This window comes from Pan troglodytes, chromosome 14 (assembly GCF_028858775.2).
Source record: "Pan troglodytes isolate AG18354 chromosome 14, NHGRI_mPanTro3-v2.0_pri, whole genome shotgun sequence".
NCBI classification, from domain to species: Eukaryota; Metazoa; Chordata; class Mammalia; order Primates; family Hominidae; genus Pan; species Pan troglodytes.
The window spans coordinates 22,652,155-22,675,524 of NC_072412.2; the positions used below are offsets into that span (position 1 = coordinate 22,652,155).

The following is a 23,370-nucleotide window of genomic DNA, read 5'->3' on the forward strand; positions in this document are numbered from 1 at the left end:
AAAAATTTATATGTTGAAGTTTAACTCTCAGTACCTCAAAATATGACTATAATTCAGAGATAGTCTCTTTAAAGGGGCAATTAAGTTAAAATTAAAATCGAGCCATTGATGTGGGTCCTTATCTGATATAACTGGTGATTTTCTAAGACGAGGAGATGAGGAAACAGACACACGCAGAGGGGAGATCACAGGAAGACACATGGAGAAGATGGCCATTTGCAAGCCAAGGAGAGAGGCCTCAGAAGAAACCAAACCTGCTGACATCTAGAACTTGGATTTCTGGTCTTCAGAACTGTGAGACAATACATTTCTGTTCTTTAAGTCACCCAGGCTGTGGAGCTTTGCTATGGCAGCCAGAACAAACCAATACAAACATGAAAGAGGGAAAGACTGAGAAACTGTTCCAAATGGAAGGAAACTGATGAGATGTGACGGCTCAGTGCAACACATGATTCTGATCTTGGACCAAAAAGGAAAAAAAGGAAATACATTTTTGGGACAGTTAGTGAAATGTGAATGGGGTCTGAGGCCCAGATGATGCAGAATTGATGTCAACGCCCTGGTTGGGAGGGTTGTGTGGTAGTTACATAGGAGAGTGCCCTCGCTTTAGGGAGGTCCACACGAAAGTATTTAGGGATGATGGGCATCGTAGCCAAAAATGAATATGTCTGTAAATAAAGACAAAAGCTGATGAAGCAAATGTGGTAAAATGCTAACAACTGGGGAATATGGGTGTTCTTTGTACTCTTTGTGAAGCTTTTCTGTGAACTTGAAACCGCTTTTTTTTTTTTAAGGTTGAAAATGATGTCTTGGGATCCCTTGTGTACTGTTGGTAGGAATGCAAAAGTGTACAGCCACGAGGGAACACGGTGTGGTGATTCCTCAAAAAAATAAACATAGAATTACCATAGAGTCTTCTGGATGTATACCCAGAAGAAATGAAAGCAGACACTCCAACTAATATTGAAAATGTCTGCTTTCACACTCATGTTCACTGCAGCATTATTCACAACAGCCAAAAGGTGGAGGCGGCCCGAGTGTCCATCGATGGATGAATGGATACACAAATGCGCTATAAACAGACAATGGAATATTATTCTGCCTTAAAAAGAAAGGAACTTCTGACACGTGCTACAACATGAGTGAAACTTGAAGATGGTAAGTTAAATGAGCCAGACAGAAAAGGACGAATACTGTAGGATCCCACTTATATGAGGTACCTAAAATAGTCTAATTCATAGAGACAAAGTACAAACCATTTTTTAACGTAAGATGGCTTGACTTATGGTTTTTTTACTTTACAGTGGTGAAAAATCAGTATGCATTCAGTAGCAACTGTACTTTGAGTACCCATATGATATGGTTTGAATTCTCACCTTGAATTGTAATAATCCCCGCATGTCAAGGGTGGAGATAACTGAGTCATGGGGGCAGTTTCCACCATACTGTTCTCATGATAGTGAATAAGTCTCATGATATCTGATGGTTTTATAAATGGGAGTTTGCCTGCACAAGCTCTGTCTTGCCTGCCTGCCTTGCCTGCCTGCCGCCATGTAAGATGTGACTTTGCTCCTCCTTTGCCTTCTGCCATGATTGTGAGGCCTCCTCAGCCATGTGGAACTGTGAGTCAATTAAACCTCTTTCCATTATAAATTACCCAGTCTCCCATATGTCTGTATCAGCAGTGTGAGAACACACTAATACACCATAGAACCATTCTGAGCATTTACTGAGCACTTACTATTAGAGCTTCTTTTAGTACAGTATTTAATACATTACATGGGATATTTTGTACTTTATTGGAAAATAAGCCTTATGTTAGGTGATTTTGCCCAACTGTAGGCTACAGTGAGTGTTCTGAGCACGTTTAAGGTAGGCTGGGCTAAGCTGTGATGTTCAGTAGGTTAGGGGCATGGAATGCATTGTCAACTTTCTGTGGGTTTATCTGGACCTAACCCCGTCATAAGTCAAGGAGCATCTGTAGAATGGTGGTTTTTCAGGAGCTAGGGGAAGGGGAATGGGAAAATGTTGTTTAATGACTGTAGAGTTTCAGTTTTACAAGATGAAAAGTGTTCTGGAGTGTGGCTGCACAATGGTGTGGATGTTCTTCACACTGCTGAAGAGGACACATACAAATGATTAAGATGGTAAATGTTTTTATGTGTATTTTTACCCCAACTACTTTTCAAAAAATATCTTGGCTATTATTTATCTCCTTATATATATCTTTTTTTGTTTGCTAGCATATAAATCTCTCGGAGGCAGAAAACATGTCTGAAATCTACAGCATGTAGATTTCATACAGGGCACAGTGGCTGACCAGTAACGAGTTCCTGCAGGAGGGGACCCTTCCAGTGAATGTAGACCTGGAAAATGAGATTGTCCTATTTATTCCTCTGAATATTCCCCAGCATCTATCACAGTGCTTTTATAAAGTAAGTGCTCGGTAAACGTTCATTCGTGGTGATGCTAAGGACCGGAAGGGTCTTTAACCTTTTCTCTCCCTCCTAGCTCAGCCCTCACGGAACCCTAAAAGCTGGCTAAGGGGCCATTCTCCTCGCCACCTGGGCCTGCGTCTGCCGAATCGCTTCCTAAGGACTTTGACTAGAAACCAAAGGTCCCATTTTTCATCTGCCATTTATTTGTCATTGTATAACTTAGGTAAGTCCCTCCGCCTTCACTGTCAGTTCTTCACTCATTGTTTTGCATCCAAGGAGTCTGGAAATAAGCGGGAACGCCCTGCACGTGAGAGGGGCCCTGAAATTCACGAGGGGCTGGGGCTTTGCGTTTATTCCTCCAGTTCCGCCTGCAGCAACCCTGACGATCGAGCAGGGCCCGCGGGGGAACGAGCGGAAGCGGGCAGCGTGCGCTGCTGTCCCGCTACCCAGCCCGCTAGGCTGCGCAGCTGCGTCTGCGGGCGGGGAGCCGGGGCGGCCGTGGGCTTCCTCCGGGCGCGGGCTGACGGCCGCCGCCTGTGGGCACCCCAGCCCTGCAGCCGAGCCGGAGGGGCGGACCAGCGGGTGTCGGTAGCAGGCTGCAGCGGCCAGGCCTCTGCGGCTTCTCTGAGTACTGGGTCCACTGGAGAGGGAAGAGCCGCGGCCGCGAGGATTCCCAGCAGCGGCCGCGTGTTGAGAGCCTAGAAGTGGCCCCGAAGCCGTGCCTTTCCCGATAGCCAAGCAGAAGTAGGACTTGAAGCACCGAGGCTGGGATGCCCATGCTGGTGACGCCTTGGGGCTCGCAGTTATACTTGGTGACCGGTCTACACGGCGATTCGGTGCTTTCCCGAGTAGCAGATTCATCTATCTTTAGACCCACCTTCGTCCTTCCGCGGTTTAGCACCGCCTGCGCTTTCCTGCGAGCCCTGCTGTCACCCGAACAGCCTGATGACTTCACGCTCAACCACTGGAGGGCACAACCACATCATTTTTAAAAAACAGATTCCTCCACTTAAAGGACATGGTTTTGGGGGAAAGAACATTTTAAAAATGTAAAAAGATATATATCTATATCTATATATCTATCTCAGATTGTTCTGTTATAAACTCAGGTGGGATTCTTCAAAACAGGAGGTTGTTCCAGTCTCTTCATTTTGCAGCTGAGAAAACGAAGGCCTTGGAGCTTGAGAACTCCAGTTGCCCAAGGCGCACAGGTGGTGGGTAAGGAAGCTGATCATTTCTCCAAAGAATCCTTCCATGACCCAGGAGGATCCGGTGGGAGAGCAGGGCCGTCCACAGCTCAGCTAGGACACAAGAAGGCCCAGGGTGGCAGGAGCCCCACTGTGTGCTGCGGAGGATGGCAGAGGAAGTCAGCATTGTCCCGAAACTGCAGGATCATGTGATGTGATGGGAAAAAATTATGAGTACAAGACACAGGAAGAGCAGGTCACGGAAACACATGGTGCCCAGAAGGGCTTAACTAGTTGCAGCTGTGCAGGGTGATGCACAGAGTGCCACAAGGGTGTCCTGAGTGAGAGTGGATGTCCCCTGCCCTCTGGCTTCGTGAAGGCTTCGTGAAGCCTGCCGGGTCACCCTTGTTTTCATGGATAGCTTCTTTAGGACACTCTCTCCACCAGTAATTGACAAAGTCTCCTTCTGTTGAGTGTCTGATAAAGGACTGAGTTTACATGATTGTTAAGATAGGATCATGAAAGAAGACAGAAGACGGATGTGAGTGGCCCTCAGAAAAAAAGCATCAAAGGAAACTGAGGAGTCTGTGTTCCGAGTTATAACATCAGTCCTGTGTGTAAGTGCTGAGTTTCAGCTCTGCCCAAGGCTAGGGGTTGCCTAGTCGGCTTCAACTGTAAGCTCCTAAGGGACAGTGCTGCCCCTTGAGATGACTGGGCAGCCATCAGCTTCATGCTAGAGGCTTTAAAGCAAACCCAAGATGGAGTCTCAGTGCTGATTATCTGGGCCAGTGCCTTTCTTAACATTTCACGGATATATTCCTTTATTTTATTTGTTGTATTTTATTACAGTTTTGCTCTATTCAGTCATGGTCATTCTTAGTTGCTGTTGTCTTTGTAAACTTATTTAATATCTTTTAAATATTAAAAGATTAAATTCTTTTCTAATAAATTCTTTTAATATTAAAATATTAATTTTAGATAAGAACCTTGTTTACTTTCAAGATTAATGTAGTAAATAAAGAAGACTAAAAACTTCAGAGACTGAAAGCTGCTGAGAATGTGTAAGAGAAACCTGGTTATCAAACGCAATCCTGATCTTTTATCAGGCATCTGTGTCAATGTGGATGATCTAACTGTGGTTAACTTCATGAAGAAGCAAGATATTTGATTCTCATCTGTTTAAAGAAACAATCTGTTTCTTCTAAAAGTATATACTCTAAAACACAAACCACTTAGCTGGGAAATAAAAGATGTTTATGCTTTATCATTTATATAAGCCTGGCCTTTCTCCAAAATGATTTTGATATAGCTTACAACAAAAAAAGTGTTAGGCTTAATAAAAGAAGAATGGAAATGGAAACTAAGGATCAACAGAAAAGAGTATCACAAATATGGTAATACTAGCATATGGTAATATTATTTCTGTATTTGAGTGTAAAACGTGGCTGTGAGCTTCCTGGAGGCCAAGGCAAAAATAGAGACAAGAGCAACGTGCATAATATCATTAGCAGACAGAAAGATCATGTGACTTTTTAATTTTTTTCCCAGAAACTGAATCTAAAAAGAATCGCTCTATATAATGACTCATATATATGGTTTTAAGTGAAAAAATGATGAACACTGTCCTCCATGAGAGTTTTTGCACAAATTGAAGGAGGTAAGAACTGATATTGAAGCACAACTCAGTGAAGTTAATCCTGTCAGGCTAGGCTCATACAAGAAAACTTCTGACAGAATCCTAGAATTCCGGCAAATGCAGGCATGGAATGAGAGATTCCTATTCCATCTGCCTCGTTGTGCCTGGGGCCAGGCCTGAGTGTTGAAGACAGCTTTTTCCAATATAAGATCAAATGAGATTGTTCATAACAGGAGTCTGCAGGAATATGGTACCTCTGATTTGAAATGATGGATGATTTTCATCAGCCGTGTATCTGCTTCCTTGGCAGCACCCCAAGCGCAGACCCCAGGCTGTTTCAGTGTGTCATCTGGCAGGCCCAAACAGAGGATGTCTCAATTGTACATGTGTAACACAGCTTTAATTCATAATTTCATTTCTGGATGGAATTTTGAGCAGATGGGCATTGCTGTCCTTTTTAATGGTAAAAAATCAATGAAAGACACCGTGGTTTTGAAATTAATGAGCACTTGAAAAATACCAGCTTTGTTTGGCTTTGCGTTTTCTTTTTTCCTCTCCTCCTAAGTTGTTTGCAGCAAAATATTCAATTGAAAACTCAACATGTCCACTGCCTCCCAAAAAAAAAAAAATTATGTGGAAAGTCTCCACTAACAGGAAGAGAGAAGTTCTTCACAGTTTGGTTTTATTTTTCAATGATAGTCATTACCTCATTTTTAAAGCATTTATAATAAATTAAGCAAGTAACACTTGTGTACCAGTTTCTAATCAGTTTCTAATGTGCCTGGAACTTGCTGGGCTACAAAGAAAAGGATCAACTATTTTTTTTTCTGCACCCAAAGATATTGCAATCTTATCGGAGAAGGGAAACTGAGGCATGTGTTACAGTTAGAGGACTAGGAAGCACTAATCTGTGTCAAACTCCAAAGTGCAAATTCAAAGGAAAGACCATTGTTGGAGGGAGTGATCCGGAAGAATTCCTAGCCCTTACCTGTCTCAGTCATGCTTCTTGCCAAAGAAAAAGAGAAATCTCCAAGTATCTTAATGCTTTCAGCGCTTCTCCAATCTGACAGATATTTACTCAGATTCGAACTGACTGCCCAAGCTTCACTGCAGCTCCTCGTTTCCTGTTAGATCTTTTTAAAAATCTTTGCTTAAAACATTGAAGGCTGAACGATGAGCAAGAAAATCTTGCCTGTGAATAAGACACTGGGAACTGCACAGAATCAACATCAGCTCACAAGCTCATCATCTCACGCACGGATTCCTGAGCACATTCTCGCATTCTTGCTCTTAATCCTCCCTTGGCGACCTTCTACTCAGACATCATCTTTTATGCAGAGAAGCAGGCACGTTTCTCATCATTAATTCTGTTCTCAGCCAGGTGTGTAGCCACAGAGCATACAGACCACAGGATGATGTGAGCACCCCAGGATGTAAATTTGTGCGGAGTAATTACAGCTCAGGCTTCTTACACAGCTTTGGCCACATCAGGACATGAAGCTGTCTTGCAAATTGCGGGTGTGTCTAAGCTCTTAAGCACATGTGAACTTTAACGCACGTGCATTCCCTACTCACATACACAATACAAGCATGCCACACACTCACAATCCAATTGGCTAACTATGGTTATTAACAGGAAAGAACAATTAATGGTCCTTGTGGTTATAGTTTTGTTTGAATTTTCGCCTCATCAAAAATGTAACAACCAACTAAAGCAGGCTTTCCTCCTTTTTTCCTAGTGAAAGCATATTGACTTTCCTGACTTCTTATGACCACATTTGAGGAAAGGAGTAAGCACTGGAATCACCAACACAGCATGCTTACGGAGGGTGGTCGCCAGCTTCATCAGCCTCCCAATTCCACGGAGCCCCTTGAAAATCCAGGAGCGCAGACTGGCCACAGTAGAGATTTAATAGGTAAGACCTTGGATTCAATGGACAGATCTCCTACAGTTCCTGATATCAGCCCCTATCAGAAATTATATTTTACTTTGTGTATTTCACATATTTCAAATAGAAGGGGTCAAGACTAATAGTGACCAGTCTTCATCCATTTGATAAACCTTTATTAAACACAACTGCAGCTTTGTTCTAGGCAGCATGAATGGAATGATTTACAAACTGTTGCTGCTCTTTGGGCAGTCACTGTTTTATAGGGGAACTCGAGAAGCAGTCAGGAAGGAAGGTCTCGGAGGAGATGGCCCTGAAACTGAATCAGACTTTAAAAGATAAGTTGGTCAACAGGATTGGAGGGAGGGAGGGAAAAGAAGGTTTTGAAAGATAGATCTTTCAGAAAAAGCAAATAACTTGGGCACAGACATGGGCACAAAAAGGAAAAGAAAAGCCAGGGCATTCAGAGCATTGCAGAACATTTTGCATGACTGAGTATAGGAAGCAAGAGAGGTCTTTTGAGAAATACGACTGGAGAGGTGATGAGGGGCCAGATCTTGCGTTACACAAAGAACCTCTTATGCCACACAAAGGAATTTGGATTTTTTTTTTTCCTTTTAGGCATAAGGAAGCCATTGAAGGGTTTTAAACAGGAACAATGTAATCAGATTTACTCTTTGGAAATAAGATCTCCTGGTTAGTTAATGAACTCATATTTCTTTTTTTCTATGTTAACCATTGTTTTATTGTTTGGTCTTTAGACTCTATTATTGATTGAAATGCCAAAGTGATGGGAGTCAAGCGGCTTTGCCACTTAACCTTCCAAAGTTTGTTTCATTTGCTTTTAAAATAGTTATTATATTACGTGCTTTGCCTTATTAGTTTTGTGTACAATTAAAGCAAGATAAAGGCAGAGAAACTAGCTTGTAGTGCTATTGCTATGGACACCATTAGTTGATGTCAGAACAATTACAGATGAATCAATATTTACTATTGGACCAATTACAGACAAAACCAGAAAAGATTAGATCTAGCACAAACTTTATAAACTATTGAGCCTTTCATTTTATTTTGCATTTAAAAATCCTTACATCAGAGATTCTGAATTCTTTTATCAGGGGTGTGGCCTGTGCATTGAGAGTTTTTAAAGCTCTCCAGGTGATTTTAATATGCAATTAGATTTGAGAACCATGATTTTAGTCTTAAGGGGCTTTAGAAGTAAATGTCTTTAAATTCTGTGATAATACATCATTCATAGGCTATTCAGGCTGTACTAAAACATACAGAAAAAACAAAGACAATTATTGAGTTCATTTTATGAAGCAAGAACAATCTTAATGACAAAAGATAAAAACCTTTAAAAAGATGCGAAGCTATGATCTTTTTATGAATATAGATGTAAAATCACAAAATATTATAAAAATATTTTAACCACATATTAAAAGAGTAGGCTAAATAGAATTTACTTTAGGAATTGAAGAATGGTTTAATATTGGGAAATTTATTATTGTAATGCCTGGGCAACAGAGTGAGACTCCGTCTCCAAAAAATAAAGAAAAGAGAAAATGCGAAGTTTAGTCTCAAGCTGAGACTAAATATTTGCAAATCGTGTCTGAAAAAGGACTTGCATCAGAATAGAGAACTCTTATCACTCCATTAAAAAAAGACAATTCAAAATGTTGAGCAAAAGATATGAACAGATAATTCACCAAATAATATATTATGATAGCAGATAAGCATATGAAAAGTTGCTCAACATTATCAGTGCTTAAAGAAATGCGAACTAAAACCATACTGAGATACTATGACACACACACTAGAATGTCTCTAATCAGAAAAACTGAAAATATCGAATTCTGGTAAAGATTTAGAGGAACTGGAATCCTTATACATTGCTGGTGGGAATGTAGAAAAGATACAGTCACTTTGGAAAACAGTTTGTCAGTTACTCAGTACGTTAAATACATCCACTTCTAAATATCTACACAGAGAAATGAAAATGTATGCTTAGACAAAAAACATTCAGCATTATTATTTTCCATAACCAAAACCTGGCTATTCTAGTTCAGGATGACATACTGAACATATGTGTTTACCTCGTGTCCCTCCTGAGACCCCAATGAAATGACAACGTAGAAATACAAAGAGGAATAAACTCATGCAACAAAAAAAGCATGGAAGGGTATCAGTAGACAAGAAATTTCAACACATTTCCAGAGGACAAAAAGCTGATGTACAAGCTTGGCGCAGCGGCTCACGCCTATAATCCCAGCACTTTGGGAGGCCAAGGTGGGTTGATCGCCTGAGGTTAGGAGTTCGAGACCAGCCTGACCAATGTGGTAAAACCCCATCTCTACTAAAAATACAAAAATTAGCCGGGCGTGATGGGGTGTGCCTGTAGTCCCAGCTACTCGGGGGGCCGAGGCAGGAGAATTGCTTGAACCCAGGAGGCGGAGGTTGCAGTGAGCCGAGATCGCGCCACTGTACTCCGGCCTGGATGACAGAGCAATACGCTGTCTCAAAAATAAAATAAAATAAAATAAAATAAGAAAGCGAATGTACAGGCAAGCGAAGGATGCTGAAGCCCAGAATATAATCGTTGTTGGAGGCTCTGTAAGAAGGAGCCAGCCTCCTCTATTGGAGACCTGAAAGAGAAGGAGCAAAACAAAGGGAATGATGGAATATGTACACCACTATGTCACAGCCCTGCCAGGCACCCGTCCCCTTCCCACCCTTCCAGAGCATCTGGAAGGTCAACATTGTCACTGTTACGAAAGATAAAGAATGAAGGAATTTCACACATTTACCTAGGAAGATGTAAATCTTCTGTTGTAGATAATTTATTACAGAGTACTCTGTCCACATCCAGGTGCCCCACACAAGTGCTTCTCAAAGCATCTGTGGTGAAGGACCAGCTTTTGTGTTAAAATTTCAAATCAATTGCAGAAGGTTACTTTTTAAAATATAGTAGAAATAAATTACTAGAAAAATAAAATTTAAAAAGCAAAGACACACAAAATACAAGCCCAAATGTTTTATTACCAGACTCAAGAGACAAAAGATTATATTTCTTTTTTTTTTTTTTTTTTTTTTTTGAGATGGAGTCTCGTTCTGTCACCCAAGCTGGAGTGCAGTGGCACGATCTCAGCTCACTGCAGGCTCTGCCTCCCAGATTCATGCCATTCTCCTGCCTCAGCCTCCTGAATAGCTGGGACTACAGGTGCCCTCCACCAAGCCCGGCTAATTTTTTGTATTTTTAGTAGAGACAGGGTTTCACCGTGTTAGCCAGGATGGTCTCAATCTCCTGACCTCGTGATCTGCCCGCCTCAGCCTCCCAAAGTGCTGGGATTACAGGCATGAGCCACCGTGCCCGGCCCCTAGACAAAATATTATATTTCAATCAATGTTATCAGAACAAATTTAAAATAGAAAAAAAGACAAGAATTACAAAAATGGTACATACTTATTGAAAGTGTGTGTATAGGCAATTAAAGTAGACAATCATTGCTACATTAAAATATTTGTGTCATTCTACCATTGAAACTAAACAAAAGGTTATGAAGGGAATTGTAATTTCCCATATAGAAAACCTATAAGTTTTGAATAAACAGCATGTATAAAAATATCAAAAGCTTTTATTGTAAAAAATGAGCCTGATTCTTGTTTTTTAATTAATTTATGTTGGATTGTTGACAATGCTATTCACAGAAGCTAATGCATGTCTAAACTGTTTCTATGCATTTTTTCCCTTGTTTTTTAAGATACAATTTATGTACCATAAAATTATCATTTTAAAGTGTACAAACAATTGGCAGGGCACAGTGGCTCTCGCCTGTAATCCTAGCACTTTGGGAGGCCGAGGCGGGTGGATCACTTGAAGTCAGGAGTTTGAGACCAGGCTGACCAACATGGTGAAACTCTGTCTCTACTAAAAATACAGAATTAGCCAGGCAGGTGGTGCATGCCTGTAATCTCAGCTATTTGGGAGGCTGAGGCAGGAGAATCGCTTGAACCCGGGAGGTGGAGGTTGCAGTGACCTGAGATTGTGCCACTGCATTTCAGCCTGAGCAACACGAGAGAACCTCCATCTCAAAAAAAAAAAAAAATTAAAGTGCACAATTCAGTGGTTCTCAGTGTATCATATTCACAATTTGTGCAACCAAAAGCACTATCTAATTCCAGGATGTTTTCATCACCCCAAATGGAGATCTCATACTCTTGGGCAGCCATTGCCCAGTCTCCCTGCCATCAGCCCTGAACACTTCCTAATCTATTCTGTTTCTTTATAGTTTTGCCCATTCTGAACATTTCATATAAATGGAATAAAAGGCTACAACATGTAGCCTTTTTTGTCTGACGTCTTTTACTCAGCATAGTGTTTTCAAGGTTCATCCACATTGTTGCATGTGTCAGTAATTCATTCCTTTTTGTGGCTGAATAGTATTTCTTTGTGTGGATAGACCACAATTTATTTATTCATTCATCTGTTAGTGGACAATTGAGTTGTTTCCACTTTTTGGCTATTATGAATAATGCTACTGTGAACATTAAAATGTAAGCTTTTGTGTGAACATACATTTTCATTTTCTTGGCTATATCCCTAGGAATTGAATTGCTGGGTTATATATGAGAACTATATGTTTAACTTTTTTAGGAACTAGCTGTTTTCCACAGTGGTTGTACCATTTTATATACCCACCAGCAATTTATTAGAGTTCCAATTTTTCCACATCCTTGCCAATATTATTTCCCTTTTAAAAATTATTATTATAGTCATTCTAGTGTGTCTGAAATGATATCTCATTGTAGTTTTGATTTGCATTTCTCTGATGATCAATGATGTTGAGCACCTTTTCAAATACCTGGTTGCCATTTGTATGCCTTCTTTGGAGAAATGTCTGTTCGAATCATTTGCTCACTTTTTTAATGGAGTTTTTTACTGTTGAGTTGTCAGAGAGCTTCATTCATATATTCTAGATACTAGATGCTTATGAGATACATGGTTTGCAGGTATTTTATTTCATTCTGTGGGTTTTCTTTTCTTTAGGACAGTCTCTTGATAGTGTCCTTTAATGCACTGTGATGCTGTGATGCTGATGAAATCCAATTTGTCTATTTTTGTCTTTGTTTACTTAGGCATTTGGGATCATATCTAGGAAACTAATGCCTAAATGATGAAGATTTACACACATTTTCATATAAGAGTCTTATACTTTGGGCTCTTTTAAATTTAGTAGTTTTTTTAAATGTGTGTTTTGTTGTTTCTTTCAAGATACAGGGTCTTGCTCTGTTGCCCAGGCTGGAGTATAGCAGTGCAATTACAGCTCACTGCAACCTCAAACTCCTCAGCTCAAATGATTTTCCCACCTCAGCCTCCAGAGTAGCAGGCACTACACTATCCATTTTTAAAATATTTTAACATGGTGTGAGCTAGGGGTCCAAATTTATTCTTTTACCTTTGGATATTCAGTTGCTCCACCCATTTGTAGAAAAGATTATTTTCTCTCATTGAATGATCTTCACACCCCTGTCAAAAGTCAATTAGCTGGCCAGGTGCGGTGGCTCATGCCTGTAATCCTAGCACTTTGGGAAGCTGAGGCGGGCACATCCTGAGGTCCAGAGTTTGAGACTAGCCTGGCCAACATGGTGAAACTGTGTATCTACTAAAAATACAAAAAAAAAATTAGCTGGGCCTGATGGTGGGCACCTGTAATCCCAGCTACTTGGCAGGCTGAAGCGGAAGACTTGCTTGAACCTGGGAGGTGGAGATTGCAGTGAGCCGAGATCGCACGATTACACTCCAGCCTCAGTGACAAGAGTGAAACTCCGTCTGAAAACAAAAAACAAACAAAAGAGTCAATTGGCTATACATGCATGGGTTTATTTCTGAACTCACAATTCTATTTCATTGTTCTACATGTTTATCCTTATTTCAGTACTACTCTGTCTTCCTTACTGTAGTTTTGTAGCAAGTTTAAAAATAGGGAAGTGTAAATTCACCAACTTTATTCTTTATTCAGTTTATTTTGCCTACTCTATATCTCTGGCATTTCTGTATGAATTTTAGTATCTGCCTGTCAATTTCTGCAAAAAAAAAGGAATCAATAGAGATTTTGATAGTGATTTGCATTGAAACTGTAAATCAGTTTGGTGAGTATTCCCATCTTAACAATATTAAGTATTTTGATCCATGAACATGGATGTCTTTACATTTATTTAGGTCTTCTGTAATTTAACAATATTTTGTAGTTTTCAATTAACAAGTCTTATACTTCTTTTGTTAAAATTATACCTAAGTATTTTATTCCTTTTGATTTTATTATAAATAGAATTATTTTCTCAGTTTCATTTTGGGCAGTTCATTGCTAATGCGTAATACAATTGATTTGTAAATTTTGGTACTATATCCTACATATTTGCTGAACTCACTCATTAGCTGTAATATGGATTCTTTAGGTTTTCTATAGGTAAGTTATGTCATCTGCACATACAGATAGTTTACATTTTCCTTTCCACTGTGGATGCCTTTTTTTTTCTTGTCTACTTGCCCTGGGTATAACTTCCAGTACAGTGTTTTGTTTCAGTCTTTCACCATTAAGTATGATGTCAACTGTGGATTTTTCATAGATGCCCTTTATCAGGATGAGAACATTCCTTTCAATCCCCAGTTTGTTGAGTATTTTTCATCATGAAAGGGTGTGATTTTGTCAAATGCTTTTCCTGAGTCAATTGAGGTGATCATATGGGGTTCTTTTTCTTCATTATATTAATGTGGTATATAACATTGATTGATTTTGTTTGTTGAAGCACCATTGCATTCCTGAGATAAATCCTATCTGGTCATAATGTATAATGCTTTTATATACTGCTTGGTTTGGTTTGCTGTTATTTTGTTAAAAGATTTTCACATCTATACTCATAAAAGATATTAGTCTACAGTTTTCTTTTGTTATATTTACCTAGTTTGGATATCAAGATAATACTGGCCTCATAGAATAAGTTAAAAAGTATTTCCTCCTGTCTTACTTTTATTTCTTCTTTAAACATTTGGTAGACTTCACTAGTGAACCCATCTGGGCCTCAGATTTTCTTTGGGAAGTTTTCCAATTACTTATTTAATCCTTTTAGTTATTCTAGATCTACTCTGATCTTCTGTTTCTTATTGAGTAAGCCTTTGTAGTTTGTGTATTTCTAGGAATTTGTCCGTTTCTTCTAGGGTATCTAATGTTTTTAGCATACAATTACTCACAGTATTGCCTTATAATCCCTTTTATTTCTGTAGGGTTCATAGGAATGTCCCCTCATTCATTTCCGAATTTAGTAATTTGAGTCTTCTCTCTTTTTTCTTGGTGAATCTAGATAAACTTTGTCAATTTTGTTCCTCTTTTCAAACAACCAACTTTTTATTCTGTTAAACTTCTCTGTTGTATTTCTCTTTTGTCTTTCGCTAATTTCTGCTCTTATCTTTATTATTTCCGTTCTTCTGCTTGCTTTGGCTTAGTTTACTTTTCCCCATGTCTTAAGGTTGAATGTTAGGTTATTGATTTAAGATCTTTCTTTCTTTCTTTTTTCTTTTTTTTTTTTTTTTTTTTTGAGATGGAGTTTCACTCTTATTGCCCAGGCTGGAATGCAGTGGCAGGATCTCGGCTCACCGCAACCTTTGCCTCCCTGGTTCAAGCAATTCTCCTGCCTCAGCCTCCCGAGTAGCTGGGATTACAGGCATGTGCCACCACACCTGGCTAATTTTGTATTTTTAGTAGAGACAGGGTTTCTCCACGTTAGTCAGGCTGGTCTCGAACTCCCGACCTCAGGTGATCCACCCGCCTTGGCCTCCCAAAGTGCTGGGATTACAGGTGTGAGCCACTGTGCCCAGCCCTTTTTTTTTTTTTTAGTTTTTTAAAATTATTATTATTTTGAGACAGAGTCTCACTCTTTCGCCCAGGCTGGAGTGCAGTGGCGCCATCTCGGCTCACTGCAAGCTCCACCTCCCGGGTTCACGCCATTCTCTTGCCTCAGCCTCCCAAGTAGCTGGAACTACAGGTGCCCACCACTACGCCAAGCTAATTTTTTGTATTTTTGGTACAGACGGGGTTTCACCATGTTAGCCAGGATGGTCTCAATCTCCTGACCTCGTGATCCACCCGCTTCGGCCTCCCAAAGTGCTAGGATTACAGGCACGAGCCACTGCGCCTGGCCAACCCTCTTTTTTTTAAATGTACACATTTACAACTGTGCATTTCCCTTCTATGCACTGCTTTAACTGCATGCACATTTTGGTACATTGTGTTTTTATTTTCATTCATCCCAAATTATGCTTTAATTTCTTTTGATGTATTGTTTTACTTACTGTTTATTTAAAGTGTGTTGACATATTTGTGAATTTCCCAAATTTCTTTCAGTTACTGATGTTTAGTTTCATTCCATTTTGGTCAGAGAACATATACTTTATGTTTTCAACCCTTTTAGTTTTATTGAGACTTGTTTTATGCTCTAAAATATCATCTATACTGGAGACTGTTCCAAAGTACTTAAAAACAGTTTGTATTGTTCTGTTGTAGGGTAGTGATATAGATATCTATGGGGTTTAGTTTACTTACAGTGTTTTTCAAGTTTTCTGTTTCCTTGCTGATATACTGTCTAGTTGTTCTATCAACTATGGAAAGTAAGGTAATGATATATCCAACTATTATTGTTACCTAAGAGAAAAGCTCTAAAATACATGAAATAGTTCTCTCTTCAAGTTTGTCAGTTTCTGTTCATGTATTTTGGAGCTGTTCTTTTAGGTACATGTATGCATATAATTATTATATATTCCTATTGAATAACATTTTTTCATTATAAAATGCCCTTGTCTTTAGTAATAATTTTTGTTTTAAAATCTATCTCACCACATATCAGTTATAGTAACTCCATCTCTGTTTTTATTATTGTTTACATAGTGAATCTTTTTCTGTTCTTGATCATTCAATCTATTTATGTCCTTGAATCTGAAGCGTGTCTTTTGTAGACAGTGTATAGTTGGGCCATTAAAAACATCTTTCTAGCTTGTAGACAGCTGCTTTATTAAAAAAAAAAAAGAAAGAAGGAAAAGAATTTTAAATAAAAATATCTTTTTTCCAATCTCTGCTTTTTTATTAGAATATGTAGCTTATTTATATTTAATGTAATTAATGATAAATTAGGATTAACATCTGCCATTTTACTGTTTGTTTTCTACCTTTTTATTCTTTTGTTTCTACATTTCTCCATTACTGGCTTCCTTTGTGTTAAATAGATATTTTCTTATACAGTATTTTAATTCTCTCATTTCTTTTACTATATTTTTGAGTTTTCTTTCTTAGTGGTTACCTTGGCAATTACCACTAATACCTTACTTAATAACAACGTTATCAAAATCAAATGATATCATTTAACTCCAATAGTCTACAAAACTTTGTTCCTATATAGCTTTTTTTTACCCTTCCTGTATGCCATTATCATCACAAATTACATCTTTATACATTATATGCTTGTCAACAAGGATTTATAATTATTGCTTTATGCAGCTGTCTCTTAAAACAGATAGGAGAAGGAAATGAATTACAAGCAAAAAATACACTTATACTATTTATTTTTAATATTCATCTGTATGTAGTTTATCTTTATTATTTCTTTTATTTCTTCATGTAGACCTGAGTTACTGCTTACTCTCCTTTAAGTCCAGCCTAACGGGCTCCTTTTAGTATTTCGTGTAGGATAGGTATCCTAGTGACAAGTCCTCTCAGCTTTGTTTATTTAGAAATGGCTTAATTTCTCTTTCATTTTTGAAAGATGGTTTTGTGGATATAGAATTCTTGGTTGGCAGCTATTTTCTTTCAGTGCTTTGAATATGCCATACCACTGCCTTCTGGCCTCCATGCTTTCTAATGAGAAACTGTTAATCTTATTGAGGATCCATTATACAGGTCAAGTCCCTTCTCTCTCACTGCTTTTAAGATTCTCTCTTTGTCTGTGGCTTTCAACAGTTTGATTATAATGTGACTCAGTGTGGATCTCTCTCAGTTTGTCATACTTGGAGTTTATTGATCTTTTTAAATGTATATATTAGTGTTTTTCATCAAGTTTAGGGAGCTTTGGCCATTATTTCATCAAGTAATCTTTCTGAAACTTTCACCTCTCCTTCTGGGATTCCATTATGCATATGTTGATATACTTAATAGTGTCCCACAAGTCTCTAATCATTTTTCTGCCTGTTTTTTCTTTCTGTTCCTCAGACTGGATAATCTCAACTGACCTATCTTCAAGTTTGTTGATTATTTTTATCCTGCCTGATCAAATGTGCTATTGGGTGCCTCTGGTTTATTTTTAAGTTCACCTTATTCTAGCTTTCAACTCCAGAATTACTATTTTTTAAATAATTTTTACCCATTTTTATTCTCTATTTGGTTAAACATAGTTATCTTTTGACATGGTTTGGCTCTGTGCCCCAACCCAAATCACATCTCGAATTATAATCCCCATGTTTCAAGGAAGGGACCTTGTGGGAGGTGATTGGATCATGGGGGCAGTTCCCCCCATGCTGTTCTCATGATAGTGAGAAAGTCCTCATGAGATCTGATGGTTTTATAAGTGTGTGATGGTTCCTCCATTGCTCTGTCTCTCCCTCACTCTCCTGCTGCCCTGTGAAGAAGGTGCCTGCTTCCCCTTCTGCCATGATTCTAAGTTTCCTGAGGCCTCCCCAGCCATGTGGAATTGTGAGTCAATAAAACCTCCTTTGTTTGTAAATTACCCAGTCTCAGGTTGTATCTTTATAGCACTGTGAAAATGGACAAATACATCATTCTTTGCTTCAGTTCTTCAGACATAGTTTCCTTTAACTCTTTGAACATATGTTTAAATAGCTAATTTTACTCTCTGTCTAGTAAGCACAACATTTGGGCCTCTTAGGGCCAACTTCTATCAATTGCTTTCCGTGTGTGTGTATGGGACATAATTTTATGTTTCTTTGCATGTCTCACAATTTTATGTTGAAATTTTGACATTTAAAATAATATAATATTACAAGTCTGAAAATCATATTCTTCCCTGCTGAATTGTGTTGTTGCTGCTTGCTTTTAAATGTTGTTTTTATTTATTGCATGGCTTTTCTGAACTAATTCTATAAAGTATGTATTGTTTATTATATGTGGTCATGGGAGTTATCAGTTAGCTTAGTGATTGGACATCTAATGATTGAACAGAGATTTCTTTAAATGCTGGAACCAATAAACCTCTAAATCTTTGCCATGGGTTACTATATACATGTTGGATCATACCTTTAACACTCCACCAGGCAGTTCACAATGCTGTTTTAGCCTTTACTTTCTGCTTGTGCAGAACCTCAAGGTCACCAAGAAGTGAGAGCTCAGGCCTCCTCAGCTCTTTCTTCAGAATGCCCACAGGCCTACATATGCCCCTCACCTTCCGAACTCTCAGGAATATGTCAGAGCATTTCAAAGCTCCTATGGACATCTTATTCCACAGCTTTTCCCTTTAATCTTCTTGGTTAGTCTATTGTTTGCACTATCATCCATCTCATGCAGCCTGATAGTTAAAAGACGTGCCTAAAATTATTTTCAATAAATGCCTCTTAACCCCTGGGAGAGACTTTTTACACTTGGCAAGTTCAAACCACATCAAGTAAAAATGTACCTTTTCAGTGAAGCCTTCTAAGGATGGATCAAACAATGTCAGTTCTTTGGGACTGAGGCTTTGAAAGAGCTCCAGCTCTGTTCTGATCCTTTAATACTGGAATGCAGTTGTTATTTTTCTAGGCTATTGCTGAGCTGAAGAGTGGGAGATGGGCCTAAGGTAAGTTTCAAATGTCGTAAATATTACAGTTCTTACCAAGATTCAGATATTTTTCTTAAATAAATGCTCCCTGGATGGCTGAAAGTCTTTGGTTAATGCCAAGAGAGTTGAAAAAATGGATTCTGCTTTTCTTTGCCAGTTTTTTCATTACTGTTACGAAGGAACAAAATGTTGGATGTTCTTAATCTGCCATTTTTACTACTGTCACCTGTTTTAATGTTGTGTTTTTATAATCTACACTGTACAAAACTAGCCTCACAGAATTATGTTGATAAGGTGGAAGAAGATATTTTTAAAACATTTTATTGAGCTCAGAATATTCATTTTTAAACTTTCATTCAAAGTAATGTAAATGATACTATATTTCTAAATTCATCTTCTACTGTTCATTAGTAGTCAGATTCAATAATTTATCCATAAATTATAGTTAAGTTTTAATTATCTTTTGATGAAAGAAATGGATTCTGGATTCATGAATTTCCTATATGTTGTCTTCTCCTGATAGAAACAAATATTCACAATCTTTTATCAAATTTAAAGATGTTTGGTGATACATTTTGACAGTGTAATATCAATATCATCACCAACTCTGTTGTCAATAAACTATGGAGCATGTCACAATAACTTACAGAAAGTCTGTTCTTTCAAGCATCCAAGTTTCATTTTGTGCTTTAATTTCATGTGGCATTAGAAAACATGTTGCCTTCCTTCCTTGCATAGGAGTGTGAACCTCAGAAATTTGAGACAGGTCTCAGTCTCAAATTTCTGAGGCTGAGGAAGGAGAATCGCTTGAACCCAGGAGGCGGAGGTTTCAGTGAGCCAAGATCGCATCACTGCACTCCAGCCTGGGTGACAGAGTGATAGATACCCTTTCTCAAAAAAAAAATTTGATATGGGCCACATTACTCTGAAGTCCATACATTAGTAGGCAGGCATGAAAGTGCATTATGTATGTAAACAGGTTACTGTTATTTTCTGCCGAAGTTTAAGTTGTCTGTCTTCAGCTTGCAGGGTTTTAAAGAAGAACAACTTAGTTTTCAGTGACTTCAAATTACGAAAAATAAAAAAGAGACGGAAAAAAATTGAAAACATTATTTTGAAGACTTGTAGTCAAGAAAAATTAGAATTTGGTCCAAACTGTAGAAAATAATAAAAATTGGAAAAAAACATTAGGCAAGACTAGAATCTAACAACAGATATATAATCATTTTGAAATAATTTTTTTCTCTCTCCAGTTCCCCATTTTACTAAAGATAAATCATGGTAGGGCTGGTTTGGTTATTATACTTGGCCTAAGTATTTGTATGCAGTGCAGCAAAAATAATTATTATTTTTACATAGGCTTTTAAATTGGCTTTGATGGAACTTTGTTCCATAAGAGGAATCTCAGATAAGACTTCTTAAAGCCCAGCCCAACCATGGATTGTGCTATCAAATACCCATGAGTTGGGTGAAATTTCCTGCTCTCAGGGTTTCAAGATAAACCTGGGACTTCTGTGCCTGTCAGTAAGTGACATTCTTTACTTACTATGGGTCAGAAACCCTATACAGTGTGTACACAAAATATGAGGCTAATTTTTCCAAGGTCTTATTGGCTCTATAAGTCAAGTTTGATTCCTTAAAGGAAAGCACACCATTCCAGTCAAAGCCTTGGTAAAAGAACCAATTTCTCCAATTGCATCCTGTTAAAATGAAAACAGATTCTTATTGCACTTATGCAAATAACTGTGTTGCTGTAAGTTAAGAATACTCGCAAGTACTTTACAATTCTGGAGAAATCAGGTAGAGAGAAACAAATGTGTTCCAAATTTTGTTCACAGGAGTGTACTAAATTGTTAAAGCTGTCAATAGCTCAAAAGAAAAGTTTTTAAGACCTTGAAAAACAAAAGAAAGGATCAGCAAACAATTTCAGAAAAAAGTCAGGCAGGGTGCAGTGGCACACTTCTGTAATCCCAGCACTTTGGGAGGCCAAGGCAGGTGGATCACCTGAGGTCAGGAGTTCGAGACTAGCCTGACCAACATGGCAAAACCCAATCTCTACTGAAAATACAAAAATTAGCTGGGTGTGGTGGCGCATGCCTATAATCCCAGCTAGTTGGGAGGCTGAGTCAGGAGAATCGCTTGAACCCAGGAGGTGGAGGTTGCAGTGAGCCAAGATTATGCCACTGCACTCCACCTACATGATGGGAGCAAGACTCCATCTCAAAAAAAAAAAAAAGAAAAGAAAAGAAAAAAAAGAAAGTAAACAGAGCAAGTGACCTTGAAGAGAAGAAAAAGAAAAAAACCAGAAAAACAAAAATATTCAGGTAACAGATGAGAATTTTTTTTTTTTTTTTTTTTTTTTTTTTGAGACGTAGTCTCAGTCTGTTGTCGAGGCTGGAGTGCAATGGCGTGATTTCCACTCGCTGCAATCTCCACCTCCCAGGTTCAAGTGATTCTCAGGCCTCAGCCTCCCGAGTAGCTGAGATTACAGGTGCCTGCCACCATGCCCAGCTAATTTTTGTATTTTTAGTAGAGATAGGGTTTTGCCATGTTGGCCAAGCTGGTCTCAAACTCCTGACCTCAAGTGATCCGCCCACCTTGACCTCCCAAAGTGCTGGGATTACAGGCATGAGCCACCTCCCAGCCCCCCATAAAGTAATTCTTTAAAAGAAAATTGAATTGAGTCATTAGAGATGACAAAGGAGAATTTAAATAATTTATCTGATTCAAGTAATTTTTCATTTAAAACATAAAAACCAGGACAGAATGTCTTGAAAAGAGATCAGAGAACAGAAAAATTGTTTGGAAATGAAAAATATGATTGCTTCCCCCCAAAAAATCTTTCAAAGAAATTATTTTAAAATTGATAAAAAATAACTTATACAAGGTGAAAAAGTATATTTCCTGAGTGAGATAGGGAAATATTTTTTAAAAACTACAAGAAAGAAGTAATTCAGGATATCTAATATTAGACCAGCAAGAGTTTTTAAAAGAGAGAGCAGCGAAATGAAGGGAAATCATCTGTGCGTCTGTGTGTGATTTTTGTAAAATCATTTTTTAAAAACTTTTCTCAGAACTAAAAATGTTATGTCTTGAGATTGAATTCCAAGCAGGATAAAAATAAAGAAGGCTGAAATGCATCTTTGTGAAATTTCAGAACAGTAACTAACAATAAATGGAAGATCCTAAAAATCTTACAAAGGCAAAAAACAGCCCAGCAGCTAAGGAGCAGGAGCTAGACTGCAGCAGAGTTTTCTTATCAGCAGCACAAAATGTTAGAAAACATTGAAGCAATACCCTCCAATTCAGAGGAAAAACAATTTTGAAAGTTCAATAATAGGTGTAGACAAACAATAAATGGTGAAAGAGAAAATAATACATTTGATGCGATACTGGAAATTCACCTCTCTCATACCTTTCTTCCCCTCCCCAGGAGTTTACTGGAGGTTATACTCCAGTCAAAGAAGATGGAAACCAAGAAAGGACACATTTTGGAGATTAGCACTGGCTCCAGGAACCCAATGAACAGAAGACTCAGGCTGAAGGCTTGTGCATTCAGCCCAGAGAAAATCCACTTAAATTCAGAACAATTAAGGACTCTGGGGAAGAAGGACTTCACACGGTCGTGTGATTGGAAGGCAGATAAATTTTAGGACACAATGGAAGTTCCTAAGATTTTTTATCCTTTTCCAATAGGAAGGATAAAAAAATCATCTAAAACTAGAGGAAAAATCATCTAAAACAAGGTATAAAGAAATGGCTCACGTGTGACCCTTACTTTACTGTGACATGGAGCATTTGATGAAGGATGCGGGAAGGGAGCCTGCTTAACTATGAAGTGAGTAGCATTGCCCCAAGAGCACCATGACAGATGCACAGGACATGGAGGGAAGGAAATGGCATCCTGGCACAGCCCTGGCTCTACATTGAGCGATGTAGACAAAATCATAAAGGCTGCTCTAGTTTTCTACTTTTAGAATCAACCTACAGACATGTAAGACTTAATTGTAGTTGTAGAATAAAAGATAAAATATTATTGGCTTTCATAACAATAAAGTCCTAACAATGATTCACAGTTATTCCATGAATAAGGGTAGGGGAAAAGAGGGAGGAATGTAAGGCATTTTATATGGAGCAAGGGAGGCAAAAGACGTTGACAGAGGCTTATGGAACAGCACACACATGCACACAAATAGAAAGAATATATTGCTTAAAATGACAAAAATAGCCAACATAGGCTGGGTGCGGTGGCTCACGCCTGTAATCCCAGCACTTTGGGAGGCTGAGGCGGGCGGATCACTTGAAGCCAGGAGTTCAAGACCAGCCTGGCCAACATAGTGAAACCCCGTCTCTACTAAAAACACAAAAATTGACTGGGCGCAGTGGCGTGCATCTGTAGTTCCAACTAC

General features: G+C 38.6%; 1 protein-coding gene across 1 annotated transcript; it reads left to right on the plus strand.

Annotated features, from left to right (window-relative positions):
• Positions 1 to 639: 639 nt before the first annotated feature.
• Positions 640 to 23,030, plus strand: LOC129136803 (uncharacterized). Its single transcript, XM_063792168.1, has 4 exons — positions 640 to 670; positions 2,512 to 4,242; positions 7,001 to 7,177; positions 22,395 to 23,030. Exons 1-2 carry the CDS (start codon positions 640 to 642, stop codon positions 3,138 to 3,140), a joined length of 660 nt encoding a protein of 219 aa, XP_063648238.1. The 3' UTR covers positions 3,141 to 4,242; positions 7,001 to 7,177; positions 22,395 to 23,030.
• Positions 23,031 to 23,370: the final 340 nt, after the last annotated feature.

Excerpts from the sequence above, each read along its gene's own strand:
- LOC129136803 (XM_063792168.1), top strand. The coding sequence starts at position 640 with ATGGGCATCGTAGCCAAAAATGAATATGTCT. Across the intron at positions 671-2,511 it reads AGCCAAAAATGAATATGTCT|CTCAGCCCTCACGGAACCCT; the intron begins GTAAATAAAGAC and ends TCTCCCTCCTAG.